Here is a 15,862-nt window from a genome sequence, read left to right as displayed (position 1 = left end):
GCATAGTACTAAATTCTACAGAACAGAGTTCCAATTTCGAAAACTTAAGCTTGTTTCCTCAACAAGTTGAAACTAAAATAAGTTTGCAAAAACTGTAGAATCAAATTATGAATCTACAGTTTTTGCAAACTTTCCGCTAGTGTCATCTATTAAATCTTCGCTGGTGTTTTAGTTCTGATCATATTTCAATTGACAAAGTCAGCATGCTGCTTGTAGAGAAGCTCCAATGGACAATTCGTAATACATAGATTAAATCTGTTTCACTCAGAACTTTAGTGCGTTTGAAAATAAATTCATGTTGGCAAAAACTCATAACAGAAAAGAGTTCAGTAATCATGTAATATATTGTGTAAAATTTCTTAGCTTTAAAATTTATCAGTGCTATAGAACATTTTTTGCATTTCTTATGCAAAATATGAGTGTCATATATCTCTCCGCGGACAGTCAGCCAATCAGATACCCCCTTACCGCAGCGAAGAATCAGCAGGGGAGACAGACCAGCAGTGGAATAATTGCCACGGAAGAGCGAAGTGCTCTCTAACTGAATATTGTAGGAGCCATGTTTTATTATCTGCTTTAACGTTATTTCAGTAACGTTCAGTATTATGTTTCATTTTGTCACACAGTGCCTTTTTAACTACAAAGCCACTGCAACATGCTCTATTACGAGAAAGAGCCACAACTCAAGAGTAGTGAAAACTGAAATGAATATGCCTCACATCTCAAAGAAGTTCGCATTTCTGAATCGGAACAAGAAGCATAAGAATTATTTAATTCTGAAGTTTGAAAAGTTTAAAAAAGAGAAGAAAATGTTCAAAAACATCAAAAAAGAGGATTTGATAACTGTTTTATTGGAAATAGACGATGAAGCAACTACAGACTTAAAATTCGCAGAGATGAAGAATAAACGTCCGAATAGCAAGGAATACATCAAAATGCTGACTTTGCGAAAGAAAGAAATGTAAAATGAGAGTAGAAAAAAAGAAAAATATAAATCAAAAGAATACAGATGGGAAAAGAGAGATCGGAAATAAAGAGGACACGAAATTGAATTGGTGAAGATTTAAGGAACTTAAAATGGAGAAGTGTAAGTCCGACACCTTAAATCCAAAACAACTACTGACAAACCAAAATTTCCCTCGAACAAGCTCATCAAAGGAATACAAACACCGACTATATTAGTACCGAAGACAGCGGAAGCATGGAATATATTTTTCGATTTTATCAAAATAGGATTTATGCACAAGAAAGTTCCAGAATTCAAAGCGGAAATACTGTTGAAACAAATTTGAGAAAATGCTTCAAATGCCCTCGTCTACATAAAGAAAGAAGATCTACCGAAAGGTGAAAACTCTTATTCTAAAGGAATATCACACCCCTCCAAAACTCTGCTTTTTAAAAAATTTTAGAAGATGCTGAACATTATTCTGGCGAATCTCATATCTAATTTGCTTCACGACTAACAGCGGCATGGGACTAGTACTGTAAATCAAGAGAAGTAAAAGATTTTTTAAACTCTCGAGGAACTAATTATTTCTGATAATTTCAAGCTTTAGATGGAGAAACAGCAGTGCACGTGGCAATACGTCAAGGAAATAAATGGTTGAAGCCACAAGAATTAGTTAAAGAATGTAACATCTTTTCGCAGCAAAATGACAATCTTTTGACGAAGTCCAAAACGAAACTAAACGATCACCAAGATTCAGGAATACAACATGTATAAAAGATAAATATATCCTCCTCCACACATGAGAAAAGAATACTTGAAACAAGAATTTTATGTGAGAAGAAAAGAATGTTCTATTTGTGGAAGCTCTCAACACATCGCAAGAAATTGCCCAGACAAAAAAAGAAAGAAGTTGCAGTAAAGAAGAAGGAAATGGCTGATCCCAGAACTTCTAGAAATTCAAATAGAACAGAGAAAAAGCTTAGTAGCTAAAGTTGACTCGTCCCATCTACGACCCAAATTCGAAGAAAGTATCATCCAACTGACGAAATCGAAGTTATCGTAGACTCCGGAATGCAGATAACAATCACTCATTCCATATTTAGAAGACAAGGGAAGGTAGCAAAATCATACTAACCACTGCTTTCTGACAGCCGACTGAAGTAAAAGTTTTCCATGTACCTATTATTTATTATAAGAATTTTGCAAAGAGTTTATTTAATTTTGTGGATACATTAATTGCAGTGACTGATAAGCTAAGTGCGCCTTAATTAATAACTTCAGAAATACATGAACTGTTGATTAATCATGCAGGAGAAAAATCAAACCCTGAGATTTTAGAAAAAAATCATTTCGAAGAAGAAAATCTGCTGAGTGTGTTCGCCGAAATGCAAACAAAGGAGAACGTAGAATCCCCCACCTCGACAATGCTTTTGGAGGAGAAAACCGAAGAGGAGGAGGAGGTAAACGCAGATGTAATCACAGCCTTTTCCGTAGCCAAAAACCTACGCAGATAGCAATGCCGAGAGAAGCAAGGAAGTTAGCTGAAGGAAAAAAAGGAACTATTTATTTATTGATCATTTTTTATATTATCAACAAAAAAAACTGCAGCAGATTATTTCCCAGGTGGTACTTCCTACTAGCAAAACACAGAACAGAGTATATGATGAGGAGCGCAAGATATCGAAACTCATTGCAAAACATGCAAAAATTCTCTGTTCGAGAGTGGAAAAACGATCAAGCAAGATTCCCATCCCATCGGTCAGAAGACCAGAATTATCTTTTGAAATATCTGTTGTTAATTTTAAAAGCCAAGAATCATAGTTTGTTGCCTTCTGTTTTAATTTCAAGATTAAATAAAAAGGTTATTTAAATTTCCTCAGGTCTTTGTAATAATATTTCAAATGTAGCGACTGCTTGCTAACTTGTCTATTAGGGTCTGCAAGAAGGGGAAAAAAAAAAAAACTAAACTAAACTCAGTAGTACAACAGCCCCTAGTGGGCCCCAGCCTGCAGTGTCCTGAAATCTTTCTTGACATTGGGCCCTAAAGTGCATCAGCATATGACCTGGGCAAGTGGTCAGTTTGTTCCAGAACCCCCGGTATTTAGTCCCCAAGTGAACTTGGTACTCATTTTATCGACCCACTCAAGGAATGAAAGGCTGAGTCAACTTTTCCCAGCCCAGGGATCGAACCCCGGACCTGTGGTGCAGCTATGTGACATGCTAGCTATTTTGATAATAACCCTACAAATTACAAAAATCACACATATATACACTAATTAAATATACTCTTTATTCATAAAAAAAGATAAAAACATGAGCATTATATACATAAATATATGTATTAATTACAAAATGTCAAAAATTTGTATATTTACAAATTTTAAAATGAGTATAATTAAATAGCATGAATTCATTTCATTATAATGAATTAAATAAAACTTTTTACACATTTCAATTAAATACGAATATCACATTTATGTACATTTTTCTTCTTTTTACTTCCTTGTATGAAGTAAAAAGGAAGTATTGTAATCGTGAAAAGTTTCAGGCAGCATATTTCAACGAAAATATCCATTTTGACCGCTATCGAATGCAATTTAACGATGTTTTTGCGTGATATCTGGACATAAGGACAGAATAAAAGACTCGTTTCCTCCAAAATAATTATAAAACTGCTTTAAAATTAATTCTGAAGAGAATTTTTCGTGGCGTCTGTACCAACGTATGTACGTCGTACGTATCTCGCATAACTCAAAAACGAGTAGCCTCAGAACGTTGAAATTTTGTATGTAGGACTGTTATAACATGTAGATGTGCACCTCGTATTTTGGTTGCAATCGGCCGCGCCAAACGTATATAAACATATTTATATATATATATATCCACTCTGTTACCCGGCTCAATGATCTCAGTTTCTTTACTATTATATGTTTGTAAATTGTACATTTTTTGCTTTAAAAATGATTGAATTATGTTGTTTTTAATCTTCCGGTTAAGGTTTTTATGCCTTTAGTAAATTTGTATGCAATATTTTTAGAATTATCAACAAGTTGTTTAAGTGCCACTAAGCCTTTTTTTTTATGGCGGCCATTGATTGTTTACATTTGAAACAGCAGACTAGTGGATTTGCTGCCAATCTAGAGAAACTTAGCTTTGCAATAACAAAGATAACGCCTTCATTTATTATTGTCAATTAAATCATGCTTAATCCTTTCTGGAATTTTTTCGAGGAAATAAGTGTTTAAGATTTACTTCGTAATTTTTAATATATATATTTTGAGTTTTTATGTATTTTTGCCTTCTCGCGAAGTGAGAACTGAATTAATTGAATGAGAAATACTCAATCGTCTGTGAAAAACTGTTTCTTTTTTGTTTTATTTGCTTAATTTCTTTTATACATCATTCTAGCTTTATTATAGTATTTGAATAGAACATGTAGCAACGATTAGATAATTCTATTCTTTAAATGATATAAATTTTATGCATTATGAGTTATAATATGAACGAAATATTATACTGTTAAGTGAATCTAGCACCAGAGTGTCGCTATGGTAAAGAAATACTATAGTGAGTTTTAAAGAATGCATTTATTGTATTGTGGTTTATGTGTTGTCGGCGAAGTAGATTTAATTCAATCCAATAAGTTTAAATTAAATGCAAGAAAAAATGCGTATAATTTAATATTCCGTACAAGGAAGTCATGTGGTGTACACATCAGATTTTTTATTACTATTATCATGTACAAAGATTGTGATGAAGCATACTGCACATACATAGAAACCTTGATCTACGTTTTTCATATGTACTGTTCCCCCATCTTCGGCTACAAATACAGTATTATATAAATAACATTAATTACTCTCATATCCAACATTTCCTGAATTATTGTTTTACCACATTAATCACTTGTAAATCCAGTACTCAGGCAACATTTCCCACATAATTGTTTGCAAGAAATATTTTAAGCAAAATAAATGCATGCTTATTATTTGCACCTCAGTCCACATAATTAGCAATTAGTTTTTAATACTATTCTCGAGTTAGCTGCTGCAAATTTATTTCTGCTACTTACCCTGGATTCCAGGATTAGTTTTCAGTTTAGGTCTGCATGGTGTATGGAGGGAGATGAAAATGAACATGAGATGATGCCATGCTTCACTACAATTTATGAACCTTCTAAAACATAGTTTTATATACAAGGTGGATATGACAGGAACCATGAAAACATTAAATCTTTAAAAGCTTTATTTTTAACTGAAGGAAAATTTAGTTTGGAAGCAAAGGATGATGTTTGATTTTCTGGTGAGAAGAATTTAATGTATTCCTGTTGAAAGTGATTAGACTGTTGAATAGTGGTAGCTCAATCCAGGTTTGAACCTAAGCAAAAGAGTTGGATACATGCTTGGTTTTCAAAGTAGATGCTCCAAGAGTAATGTGAGTATAAATCAGTTTCCCTTAGAAAGCCTTCCACGACGGCATATTTAATCTAACTTACTTATTTACTGCTATCATCTTCCTGGTTAATCATTTTCATTCATTCATCTCCTTCCCCATTTTTGTTTATCCCAATGATGAACAACAGATCAAGGTTCCATTGTAGTTTTCAAACAAACATTTAGAATTTTAAAGCCATACAAAGGCCAAAATATATTAATATGCATTATTTTCAGATAGAAAATAATATATAATTTAAAAAGAAAGGCTGCCTGCTTAATTAGCTTAATTTCCTGCCATAATTTAGTTTTCACCTAAATTATGGCAGGAAATTAAGCTAATTTTCACACCATTACAGTGAATACACAACAATACTGATGCAAAAAAGCAATTATGTAATAAAATCAATAAAAACAATTTTTCTTCCTTTTAATTACAATGTGATTATTTCCTGCTGAGAGCAGAGGAACAATAAATATTTTATATACAGTATAAAATTAATTAGTACTTGTAAAATAAATTTTACAAAATTACAAATATTGGTAAAATCACTAATACATATGATCAGATCTTGATTATTTATTTCTGACTTCCTCTGGATATTTTATGTATGTTATGGTCTATAAAATAATGTTTTTCCATTTCTGATGTTTTAATAAACTTTTCACAATATCTACAACGCCTCTTTCTTTCAGGAAGCTTTCGTTTTCTCCTCGGAGCTATATAAAAAACACAAAACAGATGACAAGAATACAATTCTTTGATTGAAGTTTTAAAATGAAATGTAATATATGTAAATACAGAATAAAATAGTGCATTCTTGTTGCTCTGTTAAATTAGTATACACTGACTACCAATCAGTATTTGGACACCTGTGATAGGAAAGAAAAACTAACTTTATTCAAAATCAATAGTTGGTAGAACCTCCACGAGAAGTAATTACAGTGTGGACCCTCTGGGACATACTTTCCTCAAGTCTTTGTATGACAACTAGTGGTATTTTCTTCCACTCAGCTTGGAGAAGACATAGAAGTTCCTTCGCTGATTTTGCACGGGTAGTGCACCCCTGAATTCGGCGATGCAACTCGTCCCAGAGGTTCTCGATAAGGTTCAGATCTGGACGCAGACTAGTCCATTCGATGAACTCCACCATAGCAAGCCTTGGTTAACGTCGAAACATGATAACTGGCACTGTCGTCCTGAAAGTAACAGGGATCCAACCCGTAAAACTGCCACAATGTAGGAAGCACATTGTCATCCAAAATAGTGCAGTAGGCATCGGAGTTGAGCTTACCATGAATGGGGACCAAGGGTCCCAGCCCATACCAGGAGAAACACCCCCAGACCATAAATCCACCTCCGCAAACTTGACTGTTGGCAAAATGCATTCTGGCAGGAGATGTTCTCCAGGTAGACGCCAGACCCAGACCCTAGCATCCGAACGGTAAAGCAGGGTTCATAGCCACATTTTAGTTAAAAAAATAAGCACCTATAAGCACTTTTCAAGCACATTTTAAGAAAAAAAAAAGTAAGCACCTGTCTAATTACATTATACACAACTGCATAACCTTAAAAGAAAAATTAGACTTGCAATTTAAAATATGAGCAATGCAATATTTATCAAGAGAATGAGCATTACCTCAACCATGGAAAACAACTTTTTTTTTAAATTTTAAATGACAGTTCAATTTACAGAATTAGTTTACAGTGAGAGAGAAAAAAAACTATGCAGAACTAAACTATATTACAAGATTTAATGATGAAATTTCAGTTCAAAATATAGAAAATAAATAATAATAAGCCATATTAATTGTATTCGCTTGGCACCTAATAATACAATTTATTTTTCCAATCATATTAATATTTAAATAATTTAAATCAAAATTATGAACTATTTCTAAATTTTCATTGCATAACAGTTTTCCCTTAACATATATTCCAAGCAAAGTAATTTAAGTGAAAAAGAGAAACATTTCTGAAATCAGGAGAAGGGAAATTGCTTCATGCAGTCATCCTTAAACAGTAAAAGCTTAACTAACCCGCATACTCGGAAATTGCCGAATATTTCGTATAGTCGAGCGTAACTGGAAAAAGAGGAGGGAGAGATTGTAGCCGTTCTTTAGATTTCTCGGCTAAATAAATGATTTTGACATTTCGATATGTGCATCATATAAATATAGACCAACGGAACTGAGAAGTATTCTGCACAGTAAAACTCTTTTAAGTGTTCATAAATAAATCTCAGACTGAACATCAAAATTAATTATCTCTGCAAAATATCGCATACATTATTGCGCAATACGTGCGGCGTAATTCTTCCATATGTGATATTATGCAATCGGAATCAACAGCAGCCGGTATTCGGAGAATAAAGAACTAAATAAAGGAAAAGAAAGAGACTTACTAATCTGGGGTGTTTTTGATTCTAATTTTGAACAGACTGCGTTAAATTTCCGGAATAGAATCATTCTTCGCTTGGGTTGGGTAGACCGCAAAACTTTTAGTCCTATTCAATCCAGATTGGACAGTGACAAAAAAAAAAAAAAAAAAAGTCTGCTGCTTCAATATTAGAGATTTTGCGGAGAAAGGGGAGAACCTCCCAACCTCCGTACAGTATAATGTATTGGGAGAAAAAAATTATTCTGACTATTCGATTACTTTCCTTATTTAAGCCATTTCGAATATTATTCCTTAGAAAGCTAATCTGTGTAAAAATACACCAATTTTTGGAAGTTTATCTACACTTCAGCAGCTACTGCAACTATATTATTATAAATATTCATATATATGCTCATAATATAAGCATAACAATCATAATAAACACGAATATGAACTGACCAGGCGGAACTAGAATGCAAATTATTAAAATCTTGATAGAAATTCAAACATGTGTAGTATTTGGGTGGCCGGAAAAGAATACCGAATGTACCGGAATTTTCTATGGTTTTCGCAATTCTTTGACTAAAAGAACGATGTGCAACTGTCTATACTCTCGCGCACAATATATAAGTTACGTTAATGCAGAGAAAGGGAAAAAACTATTTCCGGGAGTATGATTCACCGTCTGACGTTCCATATAAGGAAGAAAAGTTGTTTATTTAGTTTCGGCTTTGGTACGGGAGGAAAAATGCGAATTCATTAAAAAAACCACTAAAAGCAAAAAATAAGCACAAAAAAAAAAAAAAAAAAAAAAAAAAAAAAAGGCTTTAAAGAAAAAGTAAGCACCTATAAGGGCCTTTATATTTTATTTTCAAATATAAGGACTTATAAGCACTTGTAAGGACGGCTACGAACCCTGTAAAGGGTGAACCTTGATTCGTCACCCCAAAGAACCCGTTTCCACTGATCTACGGTAAAATTTCGATATGCTTTGCACCACATTAACCGAGCAGCGCGGTTGGAATTTGTGATCAAAGGCTTATGGGCAGCATCACAACCATGAAAACCAAGCAGATGTGCTTCCTTACGGATGGTATTCATTGAAACAATACTCCCGGATGCCTGTTGAAACTCCTCGCGGATGAGGGCCATCAGTTGGGTGCGGTTCCTCCGAATTTCTCTGGACAGCACTCGTCGGTCTCTATCCCCCAGTTTTGTTGGTCTGCCGACTCGGAGCACATTCCGACAATCACCGCTCACCTTCCACTTCTTAATCATATAGGCCACTGTAGATTTTGGATACTTCAGATCGCTAGATATGTCCCTTAAGGATCGGCCACATTTGTGATACCCGATAATATACCTTTCTCGAAATCAGAGAGCTCTGAACTGCGAGGCATCTTGCATGCGACTAAAGCAGATGCTGTTTCCTACATGATATATACCGGCGGAGTCCGTGACGTACCTTAGGACCGCAGATATCGTCATTTGCATAGGTGTCCAAATACTTATTGGTAGTCAATGTAATAGCATTCATAAACATAGAATGTAACAAATAAGTTTAATCTTTTTTAATAATGAAATATATTTATTAATATTATTCTGAAATCATATGTAAATACAGAATTTAATAATACACATAATACATAGTCTTGTTGCTTTGTTAAATTAGTATAATATACATAAATATAGAACATAATAAACAAGTTTAATCTTTTTAATAGTGAAACAGATTTATTAATATCATTCTGAAATCGAAACAGTAAAAAGAATTTTGAAGAAACAGAGTTTTCAACTACATAAAGAAATACATTCTTAAATATTACAAATATATTCGTTTCTTAAATATAAATAATTATTAATAAATCCAACTATATCAGTTTTTTCAAACATACGGTAAATTTTAATATTATTTATATTCCTTCAAACTTTATATAGTCCTAAATAAACATCAACCAATGTAGCTGTTATTCTCTGCATGTTAAGAAAGTAAGAGAATTTTCAGCACCACAAACTCCAATAAATCTACACACAGTACCTGCTGATTATTAAAATCATTTCTGCTTCAAACTTATTTCAGTTTAAGCGGCTAAGTTTAATAGACGACGATTTTTGTATCACAGACTATGGTATCAGTTTTAAACTTTCAAGTAAAATAACAGCTAATTCATTAACTAAACCTAAAATAATAATAAAATCTTATTCTAAAATTAAAATATTTATGCAATTTGGAAATTCTTTTTTTTTTTTTTTTTTTTTAATTTTGCAAAAGAATTTTTATAATTATGGTTCTTGATGAAATTTTATCTCTAATCTGTGCTTGTTTCACAGTGTTCAACATTTTTCAATAGTATGCTCAGTTTTGAAAAACTGCTCGTAGTTTTTTAGCTCAGCACCTTTCACAACAATTTTTCTTAGAATTTGCAGTGCTTTTTTAAATTTGATTGGTGATGACATCACCTTAGCTGTCAGTTTCTGCAGCCATTTAAAAAATTTCATAGTAAATTTTTACACATGCTGTCCCAGTATTTTTGTGAATTGAAACATATTATAAAAACAAATTTTCAAAGCTTCCCTCACTGATGTCTCAAATGTTAGTTATAGCCTGCAGTTCCTTTGAGGCTTCTACTGCATGAAAGACACATTTTCAAAATCAGTTTTAACAGATTTTTTAAGAGATTAAAACCTTGCATTGATTATAATACACACGACTCACTCTCTCAAAATTCAGTTCTGTTCATCATTTTTCAAATATATATATTTTTTTGTAATGATATTTGGAAGCTTTTATAATACCTTAGAATTAAAGACTGAATCTTAGAAAGTGTACCTATGAGAAGAAACACAAATGTTTTTCAGAAAGAGATTTAAAGTATATGTGCTGCACAGTTATTTAGTTAGTAAAACTATTTGTAGTTTGCTGTTCGATTTCAAAAGAAAATCAATAAAAACACTATTTGTTCCCCATAAGTCCTTGTTGCTATGTTAAATTAGAAGTAAACTGTTATCACCTTTCAAACACCAAGGTTTTCCATTTTTGTCAATTAGTAACACAGTAACTTATTACTTCAATTTCTTAAACCAACTGCTGTTTTATTTTTAAATAATTTTAAGTTTTGTAATGCTCTGTAATGCAATTTACTTTCATTTGTATTATAAATTTTGAATGGCTTGTATTAATTTAGCAGGCCACGTAAAACATCTTTTATCCAGTTACCAGCTGCCTGACAATCTAAATCTTCCTGTTCCTCATGCAATTACTGGTGAAAATTGTTGCATTTTTCTTTCTCCAATTTGTGAGCCATTTGATAGCCAGATGATATAAAATTCTCTCCCAGAATTTAGTGAAGCTCAAGTAAAGAAACATTTTTTAGTTTTAAGCTTAAAGCCTAAGTAGAATATTCCGACACCGAAGAATCAGCCTTTTGCCCATCTAAGTTTAATAAAGGTAATTTTTCTATTGGTTAGTATTTATTCACTTTGGTTCCTGGAAATTTGAATCTAATAAGCGGCTGAGTTTGTTAACAGTTAGTTTAATAAGCAGCGAGTACTGTATATTCAAAAAGTTCCAAGAACTGATTTAATAGTCCTGAAACAGGTATGTCAGGACATATGCCTATGTTCTCCAGGAAGTAGTAGACAATTTCTAATGAGTTAGCAGCCACAAGTTGCTGTATCATATTTCTCAGAAATAGAACACATAAATTATTAAAATGATAGTATACACTCGTGCCCTATTGCAATGGAATAATAGACAATCAATCCTTTTTTTGTTTCTTTGGGGCTCAGTAAAATATACATACTGTATATTAAAAGAAGTTCAAGAGGATGCAAGACTACTTAAAGGAATCTAATAAGGAAAATTCTATATCAATCTCACGCCAATTATTTAGAAAGAAACTAACAAAAACTGTAAATACATTATTATCCAAATGCTTCCAGTTGCAGTGCTAAAACACTTTCAACACAGATTGCATTATTTAAATTTTTATTCGCTAAATACAAAAGTTTTGCACAATGGTATGTGAAAAGAGTAGTCAACAGAACTTTCAATAAAAAAATTTTAAAAAAAGTAAGGAGTTTACAATTTAATCTAAATCCTTTACAGAATTATGCTTTTCAAATTCCGCAATTAAGTTTAAAGTTTGATGCCTTTCTGCTTTATGTTGTCTAATATGTTCCAACCTACAGTTCAATCATTTCGACCATATTCAGCAAACATGGTTTATTTATATCCATACGTGCACATTTTTCTTTTTCTTTATTCACATATGTTATGCTGAAATGTTTCATGCTTTATTATTTTTAGCCTCCTAAAAATAGGAGATAATCAAGTAATGATCAAGTAAATCAAACAAGTCATGAATCAGAAAGCACATTTAAATTCATATTACATCCCATGTTATATTTGGTTTGTGAATGCACAAAGTATTCCTTAAATACTGATATTCTCACAGTTGCAGAGTTTCCTATTACAAGGTATATGTTATGAATGCAATTTCAATATTATGGATGGTTCTGTAAAAATAAAATTTAACTTTTTACATGGCCTCTATAAAATGTCCACTTACAAAATATTCATATACTTTACAGAGTTAAAAACAAAAGATTTCACAATTCTATGAACACATTTAAAGATATTGAAGAACAAATTTACCAACATAACTGTCATAATCTGAGTCAAAGTAACAGCTACTTTACTTTGTTGGCCAAAATAGAAGTTGTCATTAATTATATATGGCCCCTTGAAAGTACTTATTAATCCCATTTCAGTAAATTCTGCACATTTAGTTATGAAACATTTTATTTTTTAGTATTTGAAACATAATTAATATTTTACTAACTGGAAGCTTTATTCTATTGAAACTGTATAAAAAGTTTGATTTTATTTTGAAGTGGAAGAACATAGAATGAATATCAAAGCAAGAAGCAGTAAGCATTTTTAATACTTTATGTGTACGTAACCATTTATCAAAGCAGTAAGCATTTTTAATACTTTATATGTACGTAACCATTGATAGCACATCACCACAAAGGATGCATTCAGTTACCTTGAAAATTTCACAGAGTAAACTATGGAAAACAAGTAAATTATTAACAATATAGCACATATGCAGATCATGCAACAATACCTCCTTAAAATGGTATATGAAGTGACACAATTTACTCACTGATAGCTCATATTTACAGAAGGATTTAGACTCATCAAAAAGCATGACAATGATATATGATTAAGTTTAAAGAAAGTTTATAAAAAAGCACTTCCTACGGAAACTCTTATACTCATATCAGACTGAATCTGGCTATAGTGATGAGAATATAGGTTCAATATGTGAAGGAGAAATTAATCCACTGATATGAAGGATTGCAAAATAACTCCTACAGACAAGTATAAGGGAGAAATCTGATGTGAGTGATCATGAGTATTTAAATAGCCATACCAAATACCTTAATTCAATAATTACAATCAATTCTACAATAACTAGTACACAGTTCTGTCCATCTATGAAAACAACAAGATATCTTATACCGTAACTTAGCACCTCTGCTGAATGGTTACTGCTTCCATTACTACTGATTTTTAAACAGAAATGTCCATACTTCTAGTAAGGCCAAAAACATCATACATGGATTTATTCTTATCAAATAGCCAGTCTTGCAAATGTAGATGTAATAATCATTATACACATCTTATATTCATTGCACAAGATATACAACTGACCAGTAACTGATAAACATAGAGTTCAGTCCCAGTTCACCAAAATAAAAAGTATAGTAAATGCAATGTGACTGTGGTTAATACAGTACAAAGTCCGAGATCCAGACGTCCAATATCCGGAATGATCTAAAATCCAGACCTCAAAGCCATCAACAGTCTTGTTTTTTTTTCCTTTTACAATTTTCTTTTTGTATGTTTTATGCATGCACATTTGATTTTTGCCCCATAATAAAGCATGCGGAGAGTCCCAAATCTTAAGTTCACTTCGGCATTAAATAAAATACCTCGTTATTTAAGAAAATCATTTTAGCATACATTTGTGTAATCAATAATTTAACTCTATAGCTGCATATCTGATTGGCATGCATGCCAAACCGAAACATTCTACATAGAAACATTGTTGATTGTACATGAACTAATACTTATACTCCAGATGCCAACCAGGTGAATCATTATTTATGATATTTTCCTTTCATCACCACATGTATATCAGCACATGAAAACTTGAGTAATGACATATGCAGCGATGCCTAAAAAATTTTTTTTCTATATTAGTATAACAAAGAGTATGGTAACCTTTTATGTTGACATTGCACTTGGCGATGATTACAGATTTAAATTAAAAGTGTTAAAAAAGGTTGACAAGAAAATATTTTAACAAAAATTTATTTCCATATGTTAAAAATAAATTTTGTTAATGATACTCATATGCTAAAAGATTAGTAGTATCTGAATTAAGAATAATTGATCTGTTACTCACATAAACTCAGAACTGCCAGCAGAGCTGGGCAGCAGAATTTAGACAATTTTTTTGGAATTTAGTGAAGCACCGAGGAACAAATTTAAGGATGACAAAAATTTTAGAATTCGGTGAAAGCACTTGAACCCAGAATTTAGGGGCAGCAAAATTTAAGAATTAGAGAGGTGCATAGTAGCAGAATTTAGGACCAGCAGAGAGACTGCATATAAGATATCTAACGCCGGCCTTCGATATGCCTTAAGTGTATGTGGGAATTTATTTATTCAGAACTCATGTAAGCCTTAAGCATGTGCAAGAAATAGATGCAAGTATAATAAATAACTAAAATAATATAATTAAAGCTCAATTGTCTCAGCGTGCGATAGGAGCAAGATAAAATTTAACAGATCAACATGTCTTCTGTCACCAATCTCATGATCAGGGCTGTGGAGTCAGAGTCATGGAGTCAGAATCGGACAGATTTGGTAGTAAAAGGAGCCGGAGCTGGAGTCGCTAAAAACAGGTCGACTCTAGCTCTAGTTTTTGTTGGACAAGTTGAATTTGAAATGAAATTTAAATGAATTAAAAAAAAAAAAAAAAAAAATTACAAGCTGAGTTATTATTTTTTATGAACTATATACATTAATAAATAGTTATTTTCTAGTTTATTGACATATTAATACATAAATATAAGGCAGGAGGATGGATGTGATGTTTGCCATTAGTGATTAAACTGATTTAGTTACAAATCTCACTGGTAAATTTAGGTAAGCAGCAATAGCAGCAAGAACTCCCAAATTGATGCCATTCTTAGGAAGCGAGCAGGAAAAGGAGCAATTACTGATCAAGCAACGTGACAAGGAAGTACATATTTGATGATAAAGAGGTTTTTAGAATTAAGAACTTTTTTAGAAGATGTAGCTAACCCTAATGTTTCACTAACAGAAAGATTGTGGAATGATCTTGCAGATTGGAAACTCTTCTTTCTACACCGCATGTAGCCACAAAAAAGCTGCAATCTGAAGAACTGATAGGAGGCAAGAATGGAAGAATGAGATGTTTGTTCTTTCTGAAAGAGGGTTTATTGCAGAAGGAATCATTTTTTCAATGAAGAAAAGAGAAACTAGTTTGCAGACAATGAGATCTTGCTGGGTTCAATATGTAGATCCAAAACACCGAATTTTCTTGGATGACGAACAAATTATAAAGGCAAAGAAAGCCACCTATGAGCTTTCTTTAAGAATGAAATTATTCTCAGAACAATTGGAGAATTCGAATCAGGACAGTGAAACTGCAGACATTGCAATCCAGTCTCTATCATCCTCTTCCAGTGATGAATTAGATTTTGAGAAATATTTTTGGATAATATTGAAAAGGCTAAGGCAAAGCGAATGAAAATAAAGAGCCAAGAGCCTTTAGATAGAAAAATGAAAAAATACAAACAAGATTTTTACATGGCCTTTGAAGAAATACGATTGTGCATGCAAGACACCTCTCCTAGAACTTATAAAAATCCATCCTGAAAAGTTAAAAGAAGTACCTGTAACAGTAACAGCTACCAATTAACCATAACGGTAAAGGGATGAAGCCCACGTCCTCCGTCACTAAACTAAACTAAACAGTAACAGCTCTTCCTCCTACT

At 32.5% G+C, this 15,862-nt stretch overlaps 1 protein-coding gene across 3 annotated transcripts in view; it reads right to left on the bottom strand.

Moving 5' to 3' along the window:
• Nucleotides 1-5,797: 5,797 nt before the first annotated feature.
• LOC118198549 (uncharacterized) overlaps nt 5,798-15,862 on the bottom strand; it is a 139,381-nt gene continuing 129,316 nt past the window's right edge. For 2 of the 3 annotated variants that reach the window (XM_085825511.1, XM_085825512.1), the window contains one exon: nt 5,798-6,102. In XM_085825511.1, the coding sequence (XP_085681637.1) occupies nt 5,963-6,102 (140 nt within the window). In that variant the 3' untranslated portion in view covers nt 5,798-5,962. The remainder of the gene's footprint in view (nt 6,103-15,862) is intronic. The other variant, XR_015043536.1, reaches the window with a different exon arrangement.

The sequence above is a fragment of the Stegodyphus dumicola genome, chromosome 10, assembly GCF_044657685.1.
Source record: "Stegodyphus dumicola isolate Sdum_Otavi_A_Nest chromosome 10, ASM4465768v1".
In the NCBI taxonomy this organism is placed as follows: Eukaryota; Metazoa; Arthropoda; class Arachnida; order Araneae; family Eresidae; genus Stegodyphus; species Stegodyphus dumicola.
This window is presented reverse-complemented; position numbering and strand designations above follow the sequence as displayed.